Raw genomic sequence first — 24,515 nt, 5'->3', positions numbered from 1 at the left:
CAAAATAAGCAGAACTGACCAGACTAAAATGTTATTATGTAAGGATGTTGTTAAAGGAAGCATAAATATCCCACCCACTAGCAGGCGCCATGATGGAGAGTTATTCGACGGTCTTTACCCGTCACTGGTCATAATGTTATGCCTTATTTGGCTGTTTGGGCGTAACTGAGCTTTATATTCTCCTTGAGTACCACCACTTGTACCAGAACTCCAGAACGCTGCGCTCTGACTTTCTGTTTGTCCTCCCAATGGTGTCAGGAGAACCATTGTCTTCACGATCCCAGTTTCTATGAATCCGCCGGAGTGACCGGGTCAAAGTCAGAGCAGTAAATTCATTTTACACCATCTGCTGCTCCGCCAGCTTCACAAACACAAACAGCAGATCGTTTCCCAGTGGGAGGATCCTCACCTCAGATCTCCAGGTTTACCAAGTGCTGAAGTTCAGCCGCTGACGTCCCCGATTCCCTGAACTGGGACCAGTTTCAGATGAAAATATGAACCTCATAAATGTTTACTGTCTCTGGCAGCAAACAGAGTGCAGATACGGACCGGCAGCAAATCTCTCAGACTGCTGCCGGGTCTCATGACCCTTAGGGGTCGCCACATACTGGGCCGAGTTGTTTGGATCTCGCTGACCTGGATTTATTCTGCTTAAGGCTCAGTTAAAGCACAGTGTTATATAACCAGAGTGTTCACAACAGCCTCAGAAGAACTGATTCTTTGGAAATTTGTAGGTTTTTTTTATTCTAGAAAGAGTGGCAGCACTTCCTTTCCCTCAAAGGTAAGGCTTTGGTGACTGCTGTGTAGGGGTGGGAATGTATCGCATCGTTTTATCGTGAAAAATTTCTTATCCTGCCACAATAAATTTTTATTATTGATAGTAAATAAAAAAAGAAAACTGACAGCAGAGAAAATGACAAAAATAACATTTCTAATCATACTGATTGCTCTTCAAAATCTGATTAAATGTGTGAAGTAGAGCAATTTAAATCGCACTTTCTTCAGTAAGTGGGATCCTGAAGAAGCATGTTTGTCCTGGAAATGTTTTTCAGAACAATATTTATTTTTATGGTGCTATGAATCCTGTCCCATGCAGTCACACTCAAACAGTTACCTAAAAATTAGTAATAATAGTTTTATCAAATTAAGCTCTTTATCACAGAGGAGTCCAAAAGTTTTGCCAAGTGGACCAAAAAAGCAAAACCCAAAATCAAGCAAAGTAACTCGATATTTATTGTAGATACAAAACCGGAAAGGGATTTTTATGAAGGTGTATTACGGCCATTGTAGATAGAAAAAAGGTGTAAATTTTCTATAAAACTCTGAAATTTTGTGAATAATCTCAAAAACTTGAACATTTTCTAGAAAACTTTTGACATTTGAAATTCACAAATTTTATAGTTTTTTCCCCCCTAAAAATTAGATACATTTTTTTGTAGAAATATTCTGAGATTATTATTTATTTATTTTTATGTTCTTTTTTTTCTACTTTGGCCCTAGTTGATTTAGCATGTTTGCTGTTTTAAAAGAAAGTCGTCTAGTTTCCAGTTTCTTTTGGGCTCGATTGAATAAATTAATTTTCATTAATAGGAATATGATTTGGGTCAAGTTTAAGAAAGAATAAATGCTGATTTGGGTGCAGCAAAGTTGGCTTTTCAGTAAAAGCGTGGTTACAAAAACACAAATACTTTGTATTGTACTTCACATTTCCCTGTGTAAGAAAGTTATGTTGGTAATATCTTTTACCTTTATTACAAATTAAAAGTCTCCATCTGGACCTAAAGGCCAAATCTGTATAATTTTTTGAACTGCAGTCGTGGGCCACACCAAATCAATCCAAGGGCAACAAATGGCCTCCAGGCCGCACTTTGGACACCCCTCCTTTATCATTATCACAATAATACCACAATAAAAGACTATATCGCCCAACCCTGCTATGTGTCAAACCCAGTTTAGTTCCAGTTAAGAGTCAAGCTGCATTTTTTACAGGTCAGCAGTAAAATACCTGCCACCTTTAAAATATCTGCATGTGAATTTTTTTACTTTCTCTAATTTTGATCTGCTGAATTTGTGGATTCTATTGAGACTTTGTCCAGAAACTCATACCTGTACTCTCTGGACCTGCAGCACGGCTTGTGAATCGTTCTGGTCCGCTTCCAGGATGAGGTCAGTCAGTTTGTGGATGATGAGGTCCAGCGGACCCTGGTCCTCCAGAGGCTGGCTCAGGTCCAGCTGAAGGCAGAAGAAAACAGAAATAAACGCCTCTGATCAAAACAAATCCTTCAAGCTGTTATTGTCAAAAAGTGTTGTGTTTCGAACTAAGAAGACAGCTGGAACAAACTGATTTAAAAACCTGCAATAATTATTCAAATTGTAAACCATTTAATAGGATTCAAACGATTAATCGCGATTAATCAATTATTGAAATATCGTCAACTAATTTAGTAATTGACTAATCGTTAACTCAAAAAAAAAGTAAACACGCTTTGCAAAACTGTGCAAAAAATGTAGACATTTTGCATTTAAGATTAAAAAGTGTTCATCTGTAAACAGTTTTATTATTATTCAATTTAAATAATTTTATGTTGCTACATTTTAGAAATGTTTTAGAAATGTTTACTTATTTATATATAAAAGGAATTGAATTGTTTATGTGCACCTTTTAATGTATTCTAATACTGGCACAGAATATCAGATTAATCGATTAATCGTCATTTATCATTTCAACAAGGAATTTAATTATTTGTTCATTTATAAATACATATGGCTTATAAAACTGTCTTAACTAAAAAATCTTTAGGATCTTTTTCTTTTATCCGATTAATTGTCAGAATAACTGATAGCAAAATCGTTCACTAAAATAATTGTTAATTGCAGCACTAGTATAAATTGAAGTATTCAGTCAGCAGAATTGATTTATTTTAATAGTTTCTTATGAAGCATCCTCCACCGGTTAGATTTGACCACCTATACATCGTTCTTCTGTAGAAACTGGGAATGTGAAGGAGGGATTGTGGGAGTCTGGAGCGAAGAGCAAAACGCAAAACCTTTTCAGCAGAAATAACTGAATTTTTTTAAAGCTGAGCTGATATTTATACAGTTTCCATCAGACACAGTGTGGAGGAACGAGCCAACGCCGACCAGGACTGAAGCAGCAAGTCTTCATCAGGCTGCACAGTTAATGCATCGCAGTAAATATAAACAGAAAACTGAACCTAAATATCAAATGTCTAATATCAAAATCAAAAAGGTGTGCTTGACGTTTCACAGCTTTAACTGGCTTTTCTGCCCACAGCCGAGATAAATCCGACATCAGAAAGAGAGGTGGGAGGATAGAAGAGAAGGAAATGTGGAATAAATGTAACCGATTTCATCATCATTATAATATTTAGCATTAATATCTAAATGCAGGTTCTTCCTAACATCATTCAGCCTCCAATGATGAACAAGAAAAACCAGCAGGAGAGATTACTGGGAGTAAAAGCTGCAATTAGGAAGACATGGCTTAAAAATAAAATATCAGCTCGTTTTCATACAAGACATGATTTCCAATTGTGATATTCATTTTCTGAAAAATATATTATAAATGACAGAAAACACTTTTTTTTATTATTTCCTTTTGTGATTTGAGAATTATGAGAATATAGTCAATATATTAGCAGAATAAAGATGCAATTTTACCAGAAACAGGTTGTTTTAATTAAAACTTGGATAAATAGTGTTTTTTATGTTTACGTTCTCATAGAATTACAACTTCATTCTGCTTACATAATGACTTTATTCTGTTCATATTAATAGACTTTATCATCATGTGACTTTATTCTCATATTTGTCCAACTGCATGCATGTAACATTATGACTTTATTCTACTAAAAAAATAATAAAATTCTCGCCTGACTTTTATATTTTATCGTAGAACTGACTTGAATTCAAAGTACAATTAAATAGAAGCTGTAAAAGATGTTTGTCAAACAAGATGGCCGCCTTGGGCGCGCCGACATCTAAACTATGGAAGCCCACGGAGTGCTTTGGTGGGGAAAAAAATCCAGATTTTCCAAGAATTAAACCTTCTGTAACCAAAAAGTGAAGGGATTGCAACTAGAGTGAACAAGTTTGAAACGTAACCAACTCTCTTTGTAAAACTTGCAAATATTTTTATAATTTCTAATAAATAACTTTAAAGTTCAAAACAAACATTTCTGCAGTATCAGTTTGTCTTTGGCCTGATCACCTGTTTCATAAGACATGTTTATTTGTTGTTATTTAAGACTAGAAAGCATTAATTACAGAGCTGTAAATATGCTGCAGCTGTTTCTATAACTATCTGTAAAAAGCCTCCCAGCCTCCCTCTGGTCGATCCTACAGGGCTTATTCAAAAGAAACAAGGAAACACCTCATTAGCATTCCCCTGAAGACTAACAGTGAAAGACTGCCTGAACATACTAAGCAGTGAAGAAGAACTGCAACAGGAGACGCAGGTTTAACAAACCGAGGGAATACATGTGATGTAACATGCGTAGAAACAGGAAGGACAGGCTGAGGCCTCCGCTGATGCATAACTGGAGTCTCCCTAACTAAAGTTTGTTTTACATGTGGCTCAGAAAACTGGAGGTTCAGAGAAATAAAGCTAGTTTGTTAAAGCAACTGGACATAAACTCATTAGCTAATCAGCTAGCAGGGCCCAGCGGATCATTAGCGAACAAAACATCGGAGCCACACCTGAGCAAACAAGCCAGAGAGCAGCAGAACCTCACTGTTCTTTGTCCCGTTCTGACTCCGAGTCAGCTGATGGTGAATACACACCTTTGTCACACAGGTGTGGATCAATGAAGGAGCTGTAAACCTGTACAGTTTCAGTTGGTTTAGGGTCAAGCGCAGCCAGCGCTGGTTAATGATTGTGAGAGGTGTGAGGGATAGGTGACTGATTACAGTCCGAGTCCGACCCGAGACAGAAGGCTGCAAAGTGATTCTTCAAGGTGGGGATGGGTTGCAATCACTGTGTACAGTTACTGTATGTATAGGGTGTATGGAGACTTTCAATGTATGCTTTATCATATCCGTTTCATTATCTCACCTGACAACAGATAGAAACTAGCTTAAGCTAAATCTGCCGCAAAGCATCTTTTATTAATGTTTTTTCCCACATTGTCCTTGTTTTAAATAAACTAAACAAACTAACATAAATGATACCAACTCTTTACCGGCAAAGTGTATCATAACATCAACTGAAATCTGACTTTGAAGAATGTAAAAACTGGAATTTAGGCATAGGGATAAAATGATTAATCATGATTAATCTTTTATTAAAATAGTCACCAAATAATTTAGTAATGGATTAACAAACTAACGTAAACGGTACACTTTGACAGTACAGAGTTGGTATCTTAACGTCAACTGAAATCTGACTTTGAAGAACGTAAAAACTGGAATTTAGGGATAAACAATTAATCGTGATTAATCAATTACTGAAGTAATTGTCAACTAATTTAGTAATCGATTAACAAACTAACAAAAACAATATACTTTGCCAGTACAGAGTTGACATCCAAACGTGAATTGAAATCTGACTTTGTAGAATGAAAAAACTAGAACTTAGGCTTAGGGATAAAACGATTAATCGTGATCAATCTATTATTAAAATAGTCACCAATTAATTTAGTAATCGGCTAAATGCTATGTAGCATATACAGATTCATAAAAATGCCATTTGCTAAAAGAACAACACAGTCAGAGCAGTCAAAACTGTACAAAAATGTGCACATTTTATGGGTGTAACTAACAATTATTTTTTGATTATTCTGACGATTAATCGAATAAAAAAATTTTCACATTCTGCTGATTTTTCATTTAACCTAGGTTTATTTTATGCAAGATTCAAAATATATTAAAACAAAATAAATGATCATTCCTTTTTATATGAGAAAAGTCCAATTTTATTGTCAAAATGCAACATAGCAACCTTTAATGCAACCTTTAATGAAAACCCAGAGAACATTTGTTACTAAACATGTTATTGTTGTAACTTTTCCTTTTAAATCTAATCAGTGGGTCATGTTTCAACATGAGGAGACGTGTCCGAACAACAGTTTTACGGAGACGTGTCCGAACAACAGTTTTACACTGACCCAATTTCCCAGACTGCTTATTATGTTACATTATCTTGTGGTTTCTTTCTGTTTCAAAGGTGTTCGGTTTCGTTCCATCTACTTGCAGAAACACGGCAGCAGGCCAAAATAGCATGCAGACACCGGCTGCAGAAACTCACAGATATAGTGAAGTTATTATGCCAGTCGAGGCCAAACATACCGTAAGGGGCATTTATAGTTGCGTAAGCATTCCAAACCTGGAGTCAACTTACATTGAGGAAGTTGCCAAATACCGAGTGAAACAAGCACCAAATATTATAATTAGACAGGAAAACCTGGGCCAGTTGCATAACTAAATAAATGATTACATATCAGATCATAAAGCTCCTCCTTGTCAAACCCAGTCAGCACTTTTCCGTCTCTACAGATACGTCGATTTATGCTGAACGGACAACATTCAGCATAAAGCTTAAACAATACTTATCTCAACACCAGAGTATCGATAAGGTAAAAGCTGCAGAATAACAGAAATCAAAATAAAAATATACTTCTAAACCTGTATAAAATAAGCTTAAGTGGTTACATTTTTTTATCTGTAAACTCCAGTTAACGATGAATTGATTACTAAATTAGTTGACAATTACTTAAATAATTGATTCATCATGACTAATCGGATTAATTGTTTTATCCCAAAACCCAAATTCCAGGTTTTTTATCGTTCAAAATCAGATTTCAATTTGTCCCTTTCCCAATAGATGTCTACATCTAAACACTGGACTTGGTTTGTTTCTTGTCTAATAGTTACAGTTTGAACCAGAATTTTAATCGATAAAATAATCGATCACTAAAATAATCAGTTGCAGCTATATTTTTTTTGTATAGTTTTTTTCATAATTACTGGTCTGAGTATGTTGCTCTTTCAGCAAATGGAATTATTTTGGATCTATATACTCCAGTTAACAAGTAATTGATTCCTAAATTAGTTGACGATTATTTCAATAACCGATTAATCACGATTAATCGTGATTGTCTCATCCCTAAACTTAGGTTACAGTTTCAACATCCTTCAAAATCAGATTTCAATAGGCCCCTTCCAAATAGCACTGTTTACTTGTCTAATATTTATAGTTGAAACCAGAAGTTTACATACACCAAAACAAAACAAAACATTTTTATCTCACTGTGTGAAGTTAAATCAGACCAAACTTCTCTTGTTTTAGGTCTGCTAAAATCATTAAAATTATTTTTATTTGCTATATCTCACAATAATGACAGAAAGAATATGTCAGAGATTTATTTATTAATGTCTTTATTCAGATGGTAATATACGTTTCCTCAGAAAAGGTCAAATGTTTCTGGGTTTCTTTCCTCAAGCTTCTCGCATTAGTTTGCTGGAGTTTTTCCCATTCCTCTTGACTGAACTGAGTAACTGGATCAGGTTTGTAGGCCGCCTCACTCACATTTTCAGATTACCCCCATAAACTCTCTCTGGGTTTGAGCTCAGACCTTTTCAATCGCCACGCCTAAACATTCACTTAGTCATTCTGAAGCCACTTCATAGTCATTGTCATTTGGAAGACCAATATGTGGAAAAACTTTTACTTCCTCGCTGATGTCTTCAGGTGATTCTTCAATATTTCCATATAATAATCTTTGAAGTGCCTCCCACAGCATGATGCCACCACCCCCATACTTCACAGTTAAGTTAGTACAAGCATCCATGTTTTTCCTATAAATATAACGGTGATTATTATGACCAAAAAGTTCCACTTTGGTTTCATCAGACAACAGGAGATGTCTACAAAATTGAATGTATTTGAAGATTTGTTTGCATTTGCAAAGTTTTACGCGTGACCTTAAAATACAGTTAGTTGCAGGTATTAAAATTAACTACAACGCCTTTACTCTCCACTGGATTAAATTAGTACAGAAAGAAATATCTTTCATCGTCTCTTACTGGGGAATCCATCAAAAGTTAAAGGTAAATGGAAACATGCAGAGTAAATTAGGGCTGAAACGATTAATCAGATTAATGGCGATGAACAGATTAATGAAATAACAATAAACACAGACTCAAAAAAGATTATTTGCTGAAAGAACAACTTACTCAGAGCAGTAATTAAGCCAAAACTTTACCAAAAACATATACATTTAGCATTTTAAAATTAAGAAAAGCCTTTGTCTGTAAATATCTTCTACCCAAAACTTGTCTAGTAGCAAAGTTTCAGCTTCGCCTGGCTCAAATTATTTGAAAAAATTCCCTATTAAGCACTTTTTTGCTATCCATCTACTAATAAGTTAATCCAAAAATAATCAATAGATCAGCTCTACACTGTACTGATATCAAGTCAAAAAGAAAGGGCTGAGCTTTTCACATGCTGATATTAAAAGTATTTTATAGCTGCAGAGGAATGATTAAGCGTTCAGTAAGAGAATGCCGTTATTGCATTTTAAGCAATAAAATTATTTTCTTATATACAAAAAATAATTTATTTACTTGCATCTTTTAATGTTTTTCTAATATTTTCATTAAAAACCTGCAGAATGTTTAAAGAAATTATCTGATTAATCAATTAATTAATCAGAATAATTGATTTCTAAAATAATTGGTAGTTGCAGTACTAGAGGAAACACATCTGAGTAGTTTTGTTTTCTAGATCTTGTTATCTTTCTACTCTAGGTGATAATTGGAAATATATGCAGGAATGCAAACAATTTATTGAGTTTGTGGCGACCAAAAGTTAGCCTGCTTTAAAAGAAGCCATTTAATTTCCTTTCTGCTCCTGGAAACCATTGGGAATCTGTTCTGGGGTGTCTGAGGCCAGCTGTTTCGGAGCAGCGGTGATGACTTGCTGTGACGTGCTTTTGCTTTCTGTTTAGCCAGCAATGTCAGCGTGATGAGGCCTGCTGGACCCGAATCTCTAATTCCACTGAGGCACGGCTTTTAATCTCCCGCTTACACAACACAGAGGGCCCGTCCAGGGTCTGGCCTCTTCGTAAAAACAGGGCTGTGCAGCAGTGGGGAGGGGGTCATCACCCGCTCGCAGACACATTTCGTAGGCAAACTGACCCCGCTTTAGAGTTCATGCTGAAGCTCAGCAGAAAAGTCCGGCTAAATGCTGAAAGCAGAAACGTCCGATGACGTCTTAGCGCGTCCCAGTGGGACTAAAAAGCAGAGTTGGGCCTTAGTTCTGATGGACAGAACAGAAAACAGGCGAATGGCGGTGGGAGAGGGGAGGTCAGGGATCAATATATTTCCAGTTTTGATGAAAAGCCGCTGTGGGGCTGAGCTGTGCCCAGAGAGGAAGACCACAACCTTTCCAGACCTCATTAAGCTAGCACCACTGAGCTTTTTCTGGTTGCTAAAACAATCTGATGAACCATTTATTTTGTGTGTGAATGAGGCAACAGACACTTTCTAAAAGAAATAAACAAACACAATATCCAAGAGCATTATAGAACACGTAAATTATAAAATATAAAATTAAATTGCTGATAAAGAGTTGTAGTCTTTCAAGGAAAATATGATTTGAATTGAAGATAGTGCTTTAGCATTAGCTTTCGACAAATATTGTGTTGGTGTAGCACTTTAGCGTTAGCCTCCATAAAAACCTCGTTGTTATTGCGTGTTAGCACTTTAGCGTTACCTTCTGATAAATACCATGTTAGTGTAGCATTTAGCAGTAGCCTCTTCAAAAAGCTGTGTTGGTATAGCACTTTAGCTATTGTATTGATATGACATTTAGTATTAACTTCTGATAAATACTGTGTTGTAGCGTTTTAGTGTTAGCCTCTGTAAAAACTGTGTCAGTATAGCACATTAGCATTCTACTGAATTCTGTGTTGGTATAGCACAGTGACGCTAACCTACACCAATGTTGTAGGCAACACAACATTGTGTATAGTGTTTTAGCGTTAGCCTCTGTAAAAACCATATAGCTATAGTAATTTAGCTTCTACTAAATACTGTGTTGGTGTAGTGCTTTAGCAGAACTAATGTTTATGATTAGTGCTTCAGGGTTAATGCAACAAATTTTTAGTTAGTGGTGCCCACCACTGCTGTAGTGACAAATTTCAGTTGTTTATCTCCGTTTATCTCAGATAAAAATAAAGTTTACATTCAATTTGAAAATCAAGGTTTTAGAGTCTGGAGGAAATATGAGAACATGAGACTGGGATGAAGGATTTCCCCTGAAACCATAAATCCTCCAGGAAGGTTGAGCTGGGATCTCATTAGGCTAATGGGGTCTCTTCAATACTCCAGAGTCCAGCAGGAAGAAGACTGCGCTCTGTGATGGTGATGGAGCTCAGAGTAAAAACTGGATCAGTAGCAGGTTAAAGCGAGCTCTGATGCTCCGCAAGCATCTAAATGTTATAGGGAGAAGGTTCTGTTCCACTGAGTCTAAATCCACAACAAACCAGGCCTGAAGTGTTTTAGTGAGTCACTGTGCAGAGTGATGAGTAAGGCTGCATGTCACAGAATAACTTCCTTCTTCACAAAAAGTAAACAGAAATGGAGTGGCGTCAGATTTTAGAGGCTGCAGGATTCCTCTTTTATTTTTAGTAAAAGGCCACAAAACATTTCTCCCACTAACTCCAGACTCTGACGTTTGTTTTGGTTGTATTTACCCAGAATGCCCTGCATTATGGTCCACTTCCTGCTTTTGGAGTGGCCTCTGGTTTGCTTGCATCCATATATACATTCAAACCACACCAGACCAAACCGAGGTTTTCAGGTGGACCAGAATTTGCTTTTTTGGTCCACATCAATTTTATTACACATTCACACCTCCACACACGAACCGGACTTTCTAGGCAAACGAACTGGAGTTTGATTAAAGTGGATTGAACCAGGCTGGGGTGAATGCAATCAGACAAAAAATGCGTCATGGAAAGGAAAAAAAAATATAAAAGTTGCTCTGGACTATTAGCTGCCTACCTATGAAAAAACTGTGATTTATAGTCTGGAAATACAGTATATCAGATTGGTAAATATCAGTCATCGACCATGTCAGCACAATTAATATCAGATATTGGCTCAAATGTTCATATGTGTATATCCCTAATAATAATTAATAAAGTTAATCATTTGCTTTCAAAAATCGCATGGCACTATGCCTGTAACGGTAACAAATTCTGTTGGACGATAACTTGTCCCAGAAGTTATTGCGATAAATGATAATATTGTTGTTTTGAGACCATTTTAAAGTAATTTAAAGGTAATGAAAGAAAAATGAAAGAAGACATTCTTAAAGATCAATACAATTTAAATTCTAATTAATATTTAACACTGGAAATGGGAGACATTTTAAATATCCAAAGTAAATAAAACAAATCTAATTATGAAGTCTCTGTAAACAAAACTGTCCTTCAAAAAATGGCGAGATAAGACCAAAGCACCAGAATGAAGACTTTTATCATCCAGGTTTTCGTAGAAAGAGAGGAAAAGGAAAAACAATAAATCATGCAAATGAACATTTATCATGCGATTGATTGCTTCATTGCTTATTGCTACAGGCCTACATGGAATTGACAGTATTGTATTCCTTCAGTATTTTCTATTCTTGAATTCTTTTGTTTGCCAGTGTTGGAGACATCGATACTGCAATTCAATATATGATGAAGTCCTAGTGTTAAATCTCATTAATCACCTGATTCTCACCAAAAAAAAAAACCTCTCAGAAGCCAGAACCCGCCCACAGGAAGCCTAACGCGGTCGGAGATCATGGCTGTTAAACCTGGCAGACTCCTGAGACTTGGTTTTTCAGCCTCCATGCTTATTTAAACATTTAGAGTAATGATAGAGGCCAACTCAATAAGTTTCCTCAGACTGAAACAATAGAGTCCTCTCTCTGTGAGTGAATATCGGATCAAAGCCGGCACAGTTAATCTCATCAGCTCTGACATGCCGACCAGCTGATGTGTGGATGACGGATGGATCCACGCTCTCAGGAGCTGGAGGGGCAGCAATAAAGGGACGCAAATGCAAGCAGGATGCAACAGGAAGATCTGAGTGTTTCCGATAGTTATCCAGAACTTTTTTTGTTTCTATCTGTGTCGGTCCTGAGGGGATCAAAGTGGACGGCTTTCCCACACTCGAAATGGAAACACAAAATGAGATCCCCGGGGAAGCCAGATTTGGCAAACCCACAACCAACACCCCGGAGCAATAAAACCTACTGGATAATACTGGGACTGAAACGATTAATCAGATTAATCAGGTTAATCAGGTTAGTCATGACTAATCGATTATTAAAATAATAGGCATCTAATTAAAATAATAGGCCTCTAATTTAGTAATTAGATGCCTGATTTAGCATCTAATTACTGTTTTTGTTAGAAAAAACAGTAACGTGACACTCATTAACTGGAGTATACAGTCTCAAAAAAGTCCGAAAAAACAACATACTCAGAGCAATAATTAAGCCAAAATTATACAAAACATACATACAGTTTTAATTCAAGATGAAGAAACCTTTGCCAGTAAATTGTTTTACAGAGAACAGATCTGAAACCATCTGCACACATGGAGATAGTCAAAAATAACTGGAGATCTGTGCAGGGCTGAAATGATTAATTGTGATTAATTGATCATTTAAATAATTGTCAACTAATTTAATTGTTAACAGGGTCAAAAAAGACCACTTAATGAAAAAACAACATAATCAGAGCAGTAATTAAGCCAAAACTGCACTAAATACATACACATTTTGCATTTAAGATAAAAAAAACACCTTTGTTTGTAAATGTTATTCCCAGAAGTCCTCAAGTTGTAAAGTTTCAGCTTCACCTTGTTCAAATTCTGTAAAAAAAAAAAAATTTCTATCCAATTATTAGTAGCTTAATCCAAAAAAAAGTCAACAGATTAGCGACTGTGTTGATGTTTAAGTGAAGCAAACAGGGTTGAACTTTTCACAAATTGATGACAAAAGTATATTTCTTTTTTCTTTGTAGCTGCAGATGCTACAAATGATTAAGCATTCACTATAGGAATGATATGTTGTTTAGGCAATAAAATGTTTATTTTCTTATTTAAAAAATGAAAATTATGCTAATATTAGAAATACATTTGAAAAGTATATTTTAAAAGTATTTCTAATAGTATAGAATGAGCCTAAGTGGTTTAATGAAAATGTTTTACTGAGATTAAACCGTTTAATCGTCAGAATAATTGACTACTAAAATAAATATTGGTTGCAGTCCTGGTTAATATTAACAAGTGAGAGTAAATGATCTCAATTGCAAATCATTCCCTTCCTGATTCAATCAAGTGTTTTTGGTTTATTTCTGACTCTGCTGATGATTATTTTCTCCATTCGTCGATTAAATTAGCAGCAGAAAACAGTCTAAAACCAACAAGCCGTGTTTGTTATGTTTTATTAGGCTAAAACCAAACATGAAGATGGTAAACGAGCTGCTTTAAGGATTTATTTTCCAGGGTTTGGCTTATCGTTCCAGGGTCGAGCTGTCACCGCCAGGGTCAGCTGCTCTGTCTCTCTCCAGGGACAAGGCCAGCTGATTAGACTGAAAGAGACAAATCATCTCCTCCCAGCTTCCTCTGAAGGCTGTCAACGCAGCAGCTGTGAAACCGGCCGTCTTTAAAGCTTCAAATGAACGGCGAATGAGCAAAACAGAAATGGGTTTTTATCTGCAGTAAACATCCTGCTCTTACTCCACTAACCCGGCGGCGACCCAAACTCTCTCTGTCAGGAAACGTTTCTGACACACAAAACTTCAGGCCTGACGAATCGAGGCAAAGACACGCCTCGTTTAGACACAAGGCTTTATTTAGACAAATAGTCATGAAAAAATACCACAGTAAATATTTAGTTCTTTTAGAAATACTTGTGATACTAACGATTAATCGATTTTTTATATCAATTTTAACCACTTAAGACTATTTTATACAATATTAAAAATACTTTAACTATGCACATAAATTAAAAATTTAAATAAGAAAATTAACATTTTATTGCCTAAAATGAAATATAACAGCATTTCTTTAGTGAACACTTGATCATTTATAGCAAAAGATGCATCTGCAGCTAAAAAATACTAATAATATTAGTCTTTTCTGCTTAGCGCTTATCTGTTATCTATTTTTTTCTAATACCGATTGATAATTCAGTAGCTAAAGGTGATGAATGAGTTTTTCTTTACAGAATTTGAACCAGGTGAAGCTAAAACTATCCCACCTGAGTAAAACATATTTACATATAAAAACATATTTACAGACAAAAGGGCTAAATGTATATTTTTTACAGTTTTGGATTAAATGCTGCACTGGATATGTTGTACTTTCAGCTTTTTTTCACTAACCAGAGTCTGCATACTGCCGTTAATGATTAATTGATTACTTCATTAGTTGATGGTTATTTCAAAAGTCGATTAATCACGATTAATCTAATTAATCACTTCAGTTCTACACAATATTTTTTTTAAAAGCACATTTTCTACTAAGTAGTAAAATAGATCCCAAACATTTCTGCTACTTTCTAGTTTCATTCTTTTGCAATTTAAAAAATGAAAAACGGCCAAACTGCATTTTTTAACTACATTTCTATTGTTAAACTTTTGTTAATTCTTTATTGCATTTGGAAGGCCAGGAGGGCTGCAGGTTGCAGATCTTTGGTAAAGACAATAGATTCAGTGGACAACAGGTGGATTAAACGTCAGTCTCCCATCCCAGCGTTTTGGACCCGCTGTCTCCCAGAAGAGACTCGGAAACAAAGCACCGTTTACTTTGGGACAGTTCCCAGAACACAAATCTTGTTGAGTCTTTTTATATAATCGCGACAGCGAGAAGAAGAAAATAACTTTCAGGAAGGGATGAAAACAACATAGGAAACTCCAAACTCCCTCAAGAAGAAAAGAATGAATATAAGAGTCGGGGTTCCAGCTCAGCTGCAGACTGGCTGCTGTGTCCAGTTAATCATTCATAACTTCACTCTTTACTTCCCTCAGTTTACCAGAATCTAATTACTGCAGAATATTTAGGAGATAAAGACATTCGCCTTTTCAACACCAATATTAGTGGTGATCATCTGTCAACAGTTTGAAGAATTTATGTTTTAACACAGATTAATACTCTCCACCTAATCAGGAGCTGCTTACACAACACACAGCAGAGTCAAATAATCAATTAAGTCATAAAATAAATAAATAAAAAATAAAAGTTAAACAAAAAGGTAGGGATCACGTACCTGCACAACTTCTATTCCCCTTTTCCTGAAAAAAAGAAAAAGAAAATGTCATTATTTTTATTCTAAAACAAGTCAAATATAATTTACTACTGTTCATAAATATCAATGTCATGTGAAGCCAATAAAAGTTACTAACTGAATGGTACATCAGGTACATTAATCACATATTCCTGTCAAAGACCAGACAAGATAGCAGAATGATTAATAACCACATCCATTTTAAGTGTTAAGATGTTATTTGCTAAAAAAAAATAAAATTTTTTTTTTTAACTATTTCCATTTTTGGAAATAGTTTATTTCCAAATTATGTTTTTTCCATAATTTGTTGTTTCTTTTTTCTTCTAATAAAGAAAAATCATTTGTCAATGAACACAATGATTGTCATAATCAATCATTGTGTTCATTTATATTTACTATTTCCTCTTCTCCGGAAAGGTACACGGGTAATTTGATTTTGACCAAATCATCATAATCATTTACTTTAGTAGAACATACATAGACAATGTGTACTTTCTTGAAAAAAGAAAAAAAGAATAATCTTCTTTTTGTTTTTAAATCCAAACTTGCCAGGAGTTGGCCTATATCTTTGATAGGAACTAATGATCCATAAAAGACCCATCACTCAATCTCAGAACCCAACCAGAAGAGCTCACATTAGGGAAACAAACACTTAATCAACATACAATTAACTGCTGACTTATGATTTATTGGATTGAAGTCTTTACCATTGAGTTTACTAATAAGGGTCACTTAGATCTTTTTTTAGTGTTGTAGTTTGGCCGCCGTCCAGCAGAGGCCGCTGATTAAGCCGAGCCATTGGTACAGAAACAAAGATGGCGGCCAAACCAGAACGGTAAACATTTGGATCCAAACAGAGCCCCTTCCAATGGGCTCACAACCTGTCGGAGGGGCCAAAGGGGTCGGGTGCATTGTGTTACAGGCGGCAGCTGAGGGAGGGGACCCTGGCGGTTTGATCCTCGGCTGCAGAAGCTGGCTCTTGGGACGTGGAACGTCACCTCTCTGGTGGGGAAGGAATCGGAGCTAGTGTGCGAGGCTGAGAGGTTCCGGCTAGAAATAGTCGGCCTCACCTCGATGCATGGCTCTGGTTCTGGAACCAGTCTCCTTGAGAGGGGCTGGACATACTTCCACTCTGGAGTTGCCCACGGTGAGAGGCGCCGGGCTAGAGTGGACCATGTTCCGCGCCTCCATTGAGGCTTATCGGAGCTGCGGCCGCAAGGTTGTTGGTGCCTGTTGTGGCGGCATTCCTCTAACCCGTTGGTGGACGCCTTCAGTTAGGGATGCTGTCAAGCTGAAGGAGTCCTATCGGGCCTTTTTGGCCTGTGGGACTCCAGAAGCAGCTGATGGGTACCGGCGGGCGAAGCGGCATGCGGCTCGGATGGTCTCTGAGCCAAAAACTCGGGCGTGGGAGGAGTTTGGAGAGGCTATGGAGACAGACTTCCGTACGGCTTCGAGGCGATTCTGGTCCACCTGGCGTCTCAGGAGGGGGAAGCAGTGCAGCACCAACACTGTTTATAGTGGGGATGTTGTGCTGCTGACCTCAGCTCGGGACGTTGTGGGCCGGTGGACGGAATACTTCGAAGACCTCCTCAATCCCACCAACATGCCTTCTGTTGAGGAAGCTGAGCCTGGGAACTCTGGGTTGGGCTCTCCAATCTCTGGGGTCGAGGACGCCGAGGTGGTCAAAAAGCTCCTCAGTGGAAGCCCCCTGGGGGGTGGATGAGATCCACCCGAAGTTCCTTAAGGCTCTGGATGTTGTAGGGTTGTGTTGGCTCACGCGACTCTGCAATATCGCATGGACATCGGGGGCAGTTCCCCTGGATTGGCAGACTGGGGTGGTGGTCCCCCTGTTTAAAAAGGGGGACCGGAGGGTGTGCTCCAATTACAGGGGAGTCACACTCTTAAGCCTCCCTGGTAAGGTCTATTCAGGGGTCCTGGAGAGGAGGGTTTGTCGGATAGTCGAATCTCGGATTCAGGAAGAGCAGTGTGGTTTTCGTCCTGGCCGTGGAACACTGAACCAGCTCTACACCCTCAGCAGGGTCCTGAAGGGTGCATGGGAGTTCGCCCAACCAGTCTACATGTGTTTTGTGGACTTGGAGAAGGCGTTCGACCGTGTCCCCAGGGGGGCTTTGTGGGGTGTTCTCCGAGACTATAGGGTACCAGGCCCTTTGATACGGGCTGTCAGGTCCCTGTATGACCGGTGTCAGAGTCTGGTCTGCATTGCCGGCAGGAAGTCGGGCTTGTTTCCGGTGAGAGTTGGACTCCGCCAAGGCTGCCCTTTGTCACCGATTCTGTTCATTACTTTCATGGACAGAATTTCTAGGCGCAGCCGACGTGTTGAGGGGATCCGTTTTGGTGGCCTTAGGATCGCATCTCTGCTTTTTGCGGATGATGTGGTCCTGTTGGCTTCATCAGATCGTGATCTGCAGCTCTCGCTGGAGCGGTTCGCAGCCGAGATGAGGCTCAATGCCTCCAAATCCGAGGCCATGGTCTTGAGCCGGAAAAGGGTAGAGTGCCTTCTCCGGGTCAGGGGGGTCGTCCTGCCTCAAGTGGAGGAGTTTAAGTATCTGGGGATCTTGTTCACGAATGGGAGAAGAAGGGAGCGGGAGATAGACAGGCGGATTGGGGCAGCGTCTGCCGTAAAGCGGCCGCTGTACCGGTCCGTCGTGGTGAAGAGAGAGCTGAGTCAAAAAGCGAAGCTCTCGATTTACCGGTTGATCTATGTTCCCACCCTCATCTATGGTCATGAGCTTTGGGTCATGGGGTGACCCAAAGGGTGAGAAGCTCGATCATCCGGGAGGGACTCAAAGTAGAGTCGCTGCTCCTCCATGTCGAGAGGAGCCAGTTGAGGTGGCTCGGGCATCTGGTTAGGATGCCTCCTGGACGCCTCCCTGGTGAGGTGTTCCGGGCACGTCCCACCGGGAGGAGGCCTCGGAGAAGACCCAGGACACGCTGGAGGGACTATGTCTCTCGGCTGGCTTGGGAACGCCTTGGGGTTCCCCTGGAGGAACTGGAAGAAGTGGCTGGGGAGGGAAGTCTGGGCCTCCCTTCTGAAGCTGTTGCCCCCGCGACCCGACCCCGGATGAAACGGAAGAAAATGGATGGATGAATGGACAGAGTCCAGTATGGGACGCAAACTGCACTTCATGCGGTTCTGTTTGAAATATAAACACACAACGAGCTCCTTAAGTTTCACTTTGAGTACAGTTTTTCTGATAGAGAGACGGCCGTTCCTCTTGATTCAAGAGAAAGCACAAGTTTTTAAGAAAATTGTCAATTAATTGTTAGTTGATCAATCAACTCATTAATTGATAACTTGCTCACACATTTGCAGGTGAGAGGAACCGAAAAGGGGCTGAGCCTTGGTACAAGCCGGTCCAGCTTGATTTACAGCGCCATGGTAACAGTAGCGTGGCCATTCACAGCTTTGCAACAATGCAGATATTTAATCCTGCAGCTGGCGGGTTTCATGTAGTGAATGGAGCCTCAGTTTCAACCCACCTCAGATATGGAGATCACTTCGCTCTGATGCATTGTTAAAGAGGCAGAAGGAGAAAATCTGGAGGAACCGGGAGAAAAGTCTCCCGTCAAAAAATTTATTTCCTCCGTTTTGTTTTTTTTTCCCGTCACACATAAACATTTCAAATCATCAAACACGTTTTAATATCAACCCAAAAGATCACTTAGTTTACTAAAACCAACATGGCTACATGTAAAAAATTAGTTCCCCCGTTTTTAAATAATGTCAACAGTTTAATTTTGAAAAGAAGAGTTCAGTTTCACATCCAGGTTACTTTAGATTCAAATAATCACCAAAGCAGAACCTGTCTGACAACACGAAGTAGGCTTAAGGGTTTAAAAACCATCTTCTGAGGTGCATTTTCATTGACCATATAACTGCAAACTTTGACATTTCAAAATTAAATTTGCTTAATGGAAACACAGCAATTTAAAAAAATCTATTTTTGATCAAAGGTTTTAGCGCCAGAATGCAGTTTTTCATGTGACCCTAATGAAATTATTGTATCTTGCAAAACTACAATGAAAACACTTTTTTTTATCACATTAGTCCCATGGCCAACAACTGGATGTTACTACTGGTGAAACCATGAAAGGAAACAACAGGAAGTAGTTGGAGGATCATGTTTTAGAGACAAAGTAAACTTACTCACATGTGATTTTAATTGCGTTTCTTTTATTAAGGGAAACACCACAACTGCGAATTTGTATTTTTTTATCCCCAACACAGAAGGGCGTTCATGCTGGAAAATTTTCGAACATGGCTGAATTAAAACAATTCTTCATTCCTTATTTTAAGCTAAAGATTATTAGGAGCCACAGGTTGCAGATCAGGTTTATTACTTATTACACACACTGTAAAAAAGCAAAACTTTACCAAGTAACTAATATGTTAGTGCACTTAAAATAAGACAAAACTAACTTTCAAGTCACTTTTCAGCAAGTTATAAGAGCTTGTTTTATGCAATTAATTCCTTAATGTTAATTTAAAAAATACTAGTTCTACTGGCAGATTTTGTTTATTACAAGACATTTTTCCCTTGTTATAAATTAAATAATATGCCAGTTGAACAAGCACATTTTTTAATCAATATTAAGGAATTATTAAACAAGCTCTTATAACTTGCTGAAAAGTGACTTGTAAGTTGGTTTTGTTTTATTTTAAGTGCACCAACATCTCGGCTCAAAAACTAGGCCAAAGTATCTATTAAGATTTTGTGTTTTTGCAGTGCAGGGAAACATTTCCCATTTAATAAATGGAATATTGACTTGAAAACTGAACTCTGTATTTACTCAACCCTCAACCTTGCGCGAGGATAACGGTGTACCTGGTAACCGCCTGCAGTGATCTGGTGTTTTATTGACAGAAACAAGTTTAAATGTTTACATCCTGCAGCCGCTGTCGTGATTTAACGTGTGCGGGTTTGACCCGGTTTAATCTCATCAACCCTGTTAAAGCAGAACGCAGCGACCTTGTCAAGATTAGAAACATTTTAATCAAACATTCCGACTCGACTGCGCCGAAGGCCGTCGGATCCGCAGCGAACACCGCAGACAGAAAGCAGGCAGCTGCTCCTGACCTGCAGCATTCATCTGCAGCTGCAACAGACAGCACCCAGAAAAGACGAAGACAAGATTGGCTAAAACTAGAAAATCTTCCTGTGATTTAAAAAAACTGACTCTACTGCAGATATCCAAACACATCAGATTGTTATCAGTCGAATCATTTCCTTCCTCCTACAGATAAGTTGTTGCTTAACTTTCTCAGTTCAGACAGAACCTGAAGAACAGTTTCAGTGAGAGGCAGCAGTTAAACTGGTGACAGAAACATTTCAAACACAGTTTGTAGGTCAAAAGAGGCAAAACCTGATACAAGCAAAACAAATGGAGGTGTAGAGCTGGCTAAGCTTCATTTCTAACATTGTTCAGTCTGTGTCCAAGGGCAGCATTGAGAAGATTAGAGTAAAATTGTAGCTATATCTTTTTACTCAAGTAAAATAAATTAGTCAAGTAAGAGTTAAAGTATTTGGTAAGAAAGGAAACTCAAGTAGTGAGAGTAACAGATCAAAACCTTTAATATTTCAAAATTGCATCATTAGATGGAGAAAAATATGAATATGTGGAAATTTTGGTAACTTAAGCACCAAAATTAAAATAATTCATATAGCTAACAGAAATACAAAATAAAATTAGGCAAAACAAAAACATTTTCAAAATCAATTTCTTTCTAAATAAGACTCATGAAACTTTACCAAAGACTGCAGGTTTGTGTGAATTTTTGGTTCTTCATTCAGTGAAGTTACTCTCAGCAGGTCGAGTATCCAGATATTTTACTCAAGTAAAAGTAGCGATACTTCACAATAAAGTTACTCAAGTAAAGGTAAAACGTACAGAGTAGTAAAAACATTCCTAAAAGTACATTTCTTCCAAAAATGTACTCATGTAAATGTAACTAGTGACTATGAGACTCTGAGTATTTGGTAAAAACTGAAGTATTGAGTTACTGATCCAAACAAACATTTAATATTTTAAAATGAAATAATCAAACAGATCAAAATATAACGTTATGTGGAAAGTTTTGGAATTTTAAAAGCCAAAATCCAAAATAATTTGTATAAATGACAAAATAACAAAATCAGGCAAAAGAAACAGTTTTTCTAAATCAGATTCTTTCACAGTAAAACTGCAGGTGTGTGTAGCAATATTTCATAATAATTTATCCAAGATTTAAAAATACAGTGTAGTAAAAATACTCCTAAAAGTAAATTTTTCCCAGACAGTTACTCAGGTAAATGTAATAGTGGCTCCTCAGCGCTGCAGGGGGGATTTGGATGAAGGCAGAAGGTGTTTGTGGGGCGTTTTATGAGGAGATTAAAAATGTTTTTGTTGGATTACGTTCAGATAATCTGAGCTGGTTCAATCAGGTCAACACCGCCGCCGCAGAAAAGGTGAGAATACACTCAGCACTCGCGACCTGCGACCTGCTCAGCGAGCATCACCGGAGGAGAAAAATACCGCTTCACGTGCCAAATATCGTTTTTAGGAATCCCGCAGCTCAGATAAAGCCCTTCGGCTATGTTTGCGACATAAGATAATGGAGGCGTTGCCCTCCCCCATGGCAGCCCTTCCTTATTCCAACAAGCTGCATACTGAGAACTGACAATCAGATGAACTTATCTAAGAAAATCACAGCGCTCCTTGTACCAGTGAATGCACTGTTACTGGGGGAAACGCTCCAGAAAGACAGAGTCCATTAACAACGCACAAGAATCAAGCCTTGACAAGAAACTCTCCTCCTGTTGCTTCCCTCTGGATATTACCTTCTGACTTTCAGAATACTGCAGTTTAAATAATGGATTTAACTCCAAGCTGCAACGTTGGAACTGTTTACAAATCAGAGACGTGGCTGTAAATGTAACAGGAGAACCGGAGTGAGTCACAAGTGAAGACGGAGAAGCTTTGGGAGGGATTAAGCGGAAAATAAAGCGTGAGGATTTCCTCATGGAGTCAGGGCTGACTTCAATCTGCAGGCATTTAGATGGAAAAGTACTAAAATACAACTTCACAAGAGTGGAAATTAAAGAAAAAGTTATAGGTTTATTGTAAGAAAGGCCAGAAAAGCAGAAGGTTTGGAGTTATTCTTAGAATCAATTTGTTTGGTGGCAGCTAAAAGTTTAAAACACAACTGTGTCTAAAGAAAAATAGACAAAATTCATTTATTTATACACAAAGTAAATCAATAAATTGCCACGTTTGAATAAATGACAATAAATAAACAAAACTCCCTGCCTGTAAAAAAAATAAAATAAATAAAACACCACTATGCAAAAAATAAAAATTGAAAAATGAAAAAGAAATCAGTACATGTAAAAATGAAAAAATAAAGATAATTTAATAAATAAAATTCCACCATGTGTAAAAAAAATACATTAATAAAAAAAAAAAAAACACTGTAAAAAAGTATAAAATGAAGCAGCCCCATGTGTATAAATGCCACCATGTGTGAAGCTGAGAGGAACCAGAAGATTTCCAGACTTTTCAGTAAAATAAACCGCTTGCTTCCAACCTCCTGCCCCACCACCCGGTACCAGACCCAAACCATCCGAACAGAACCACCAACCTGCAGAGATCCGCGAAGGCCTGGAAGTTCAGCTTCTTCATCTTCTTCTCGCTGAGCCAGTAGCCCACCCGGCGGCCCCTCAGGAAGGTCTGCATCCTCGCTGCGCTGCTCGGGCTCCTCTGGGGGGAACTGGCGGGGATGATGGGGAAGATGATGGAGGCTCCACCTGCGGGGACGGGGCAGGAAGTCAGCGGCCAGCCAACCAACCACACGGGCGGGGATAACCACCAACAATCAGTCCCGGGAGGAGTGGACCTATCACTCCTGACCCACGCAGGAGGAGCTTTCAGCTTTTATGTGCTGGGTGTCTGGACACGCGCGCGCGCACGCTCGTTCCCTCCGCTGCTAACGGCTAACGCTAGCAGGCTAGCTGCTGTGACTCTGAGAAGCTAACTGAAGCTAGCTGCTTCCCCACGCTGAAACCCGCTTATCCGAACCTCAGACGCTCATCCTCGTTGTGTGAGAAGATCACACAGCGGCCAGCCAGCTGTTAACCTGCGGATCAACTAACTGACTAGACTAGTTAGGGAGAATCGCACAGCTAACCAACCTGCAGGTTTAGCTCCGGGGTTCGGTCCGTGTTTTCCTCGGGAACTAGCTCAGAGACCGGTCCATGATCCGGTCCGACCACCGCAGAGAGACCCGAGGAGACCGAAGACGGACACGGCTGAACCAGGCACAGATGTTCCCCGTGTTTCCCTCTCCCTGTCTCCCTCTGTCAGCTTGACTGACTGCACACACCCTGGGTCCTGTTGCTGCCTTCACTGACGCCACGGAAATGACAAAACCCTGGGAGCTGACCGCACACATCCCGGGTCCTCCTGCTCCAATAATACCGAACCATTCACTTCTTTAGTTTGAAAATGTTTTGTTTGGTTTCATAGATTGAAAGACTCCTCTGTCATATTTCTAACGCCAACCTGGTTTTATTTTTTGCCAAGTTTCATGTCCATAAAAGGAGAGTTAGGTAGTTCCTAGTTACAATTTATTCAGCTACATTTGAGTAAATGTTTTGAAAAAAAAAAAAAAAAAAATTTCACGAGTATTTTTACTACCCTGTATTTTTTATTTTTTTTTTACTTTTAGTTTAATAATTTTATTATGAAGTTTTTCTTACTGAGTAAAATTCAGTATTTTCTACCCACTGGATGAAAAACAAAACATGTTTTAACCAAAAATTCACCAGACACAGACTCACACCTGCAGTTTTTGTTAAAGTTTCATAAGTCTTTTATTGAAAGAAACTGATTTTGAAAGACTTTATTTTGCCAGATTTTTTTTATACACTTATATTAATTATTTTCATTTTGGTCCGTAAAACACCAAAATTTCCACTTAACTTTATATGTTAACTTTTTACCAAATACTTCTTTACTCTTGAGTAATTTCTTGGACGACTACTTTTTACTTTTACTTGTGTTAAAAAAAAAAAAAAAAAACTGGGACCTTTTGCTGCGTTTACTGACAGCTCAGAAATAAAATTTCTATGAGTCCACAGAATCTCCATGTACTGTAATGGTTACCTTTCTCTTTATCTTATCAACATACTTATGCCATAAAATAAAAATA

At 38.3% G+C, this 24,515-nt stretch overlaps 1 protein-coding gene across 2 annotated transcripts in view; it reads right to left on the bottom strand.

The window, feature by feature from the left end:
• Positions 1-23,731, bottom strand: part of itpk1b (inositol-tetrakisphosphate 1-kinase b) — a 44,876-nt gene extending 21,145 nt beyond the window's left edge. Inside the window, exons 1-4 of one of the 2 annotated variants that reach the window (XM_081602940.1) lie at positions 23,497-23,731; positions 22,947-23,112; positions 15,290-15,314; positions 2,107-2,232 (exon numbers count right to left, since the gene is read on the bottom strand). In XM_081602940.1, the coding sequence (XP_081459066.1) occupies positions 2,107-2,232; positions 15,290-15,314; positions 22,947-23,041 (246 nt within the window). In that variant the 5' untranslated portion in view covers positions 23,042-23,112; positions 23,497-23,731. The remainder of the gene's footprint in view (positions 1-2,106; positions 2,233-15,289; positions 15,315-22,946; positions 23,113-23,496) is intronic. The other variant, XM_008400067.3, reaches the window with a different exon arrangement.
• Positions 23,732-24,515: the final 784 nt, after the last annotated feature.

Source organism: Poecilia reticulata, chromosome 22, assembly GCF_904066995.2.
Source record: "Poecilia reticulata chromosome 22, P_reticulata-male-v2, whole genome shotgun sequence".
NCBI classification, from domain to species: Eukaryota; Metazoa; Chordata; class Actinopteri; order Cyprinodontiformes; family Poeciliidae; genus Poecilia; species Poecilia reticulata.
Note: the sequence above shows the minus strand (reverse complement) of the source record. Positions and strands in the feature narration are given on the sequence as shown.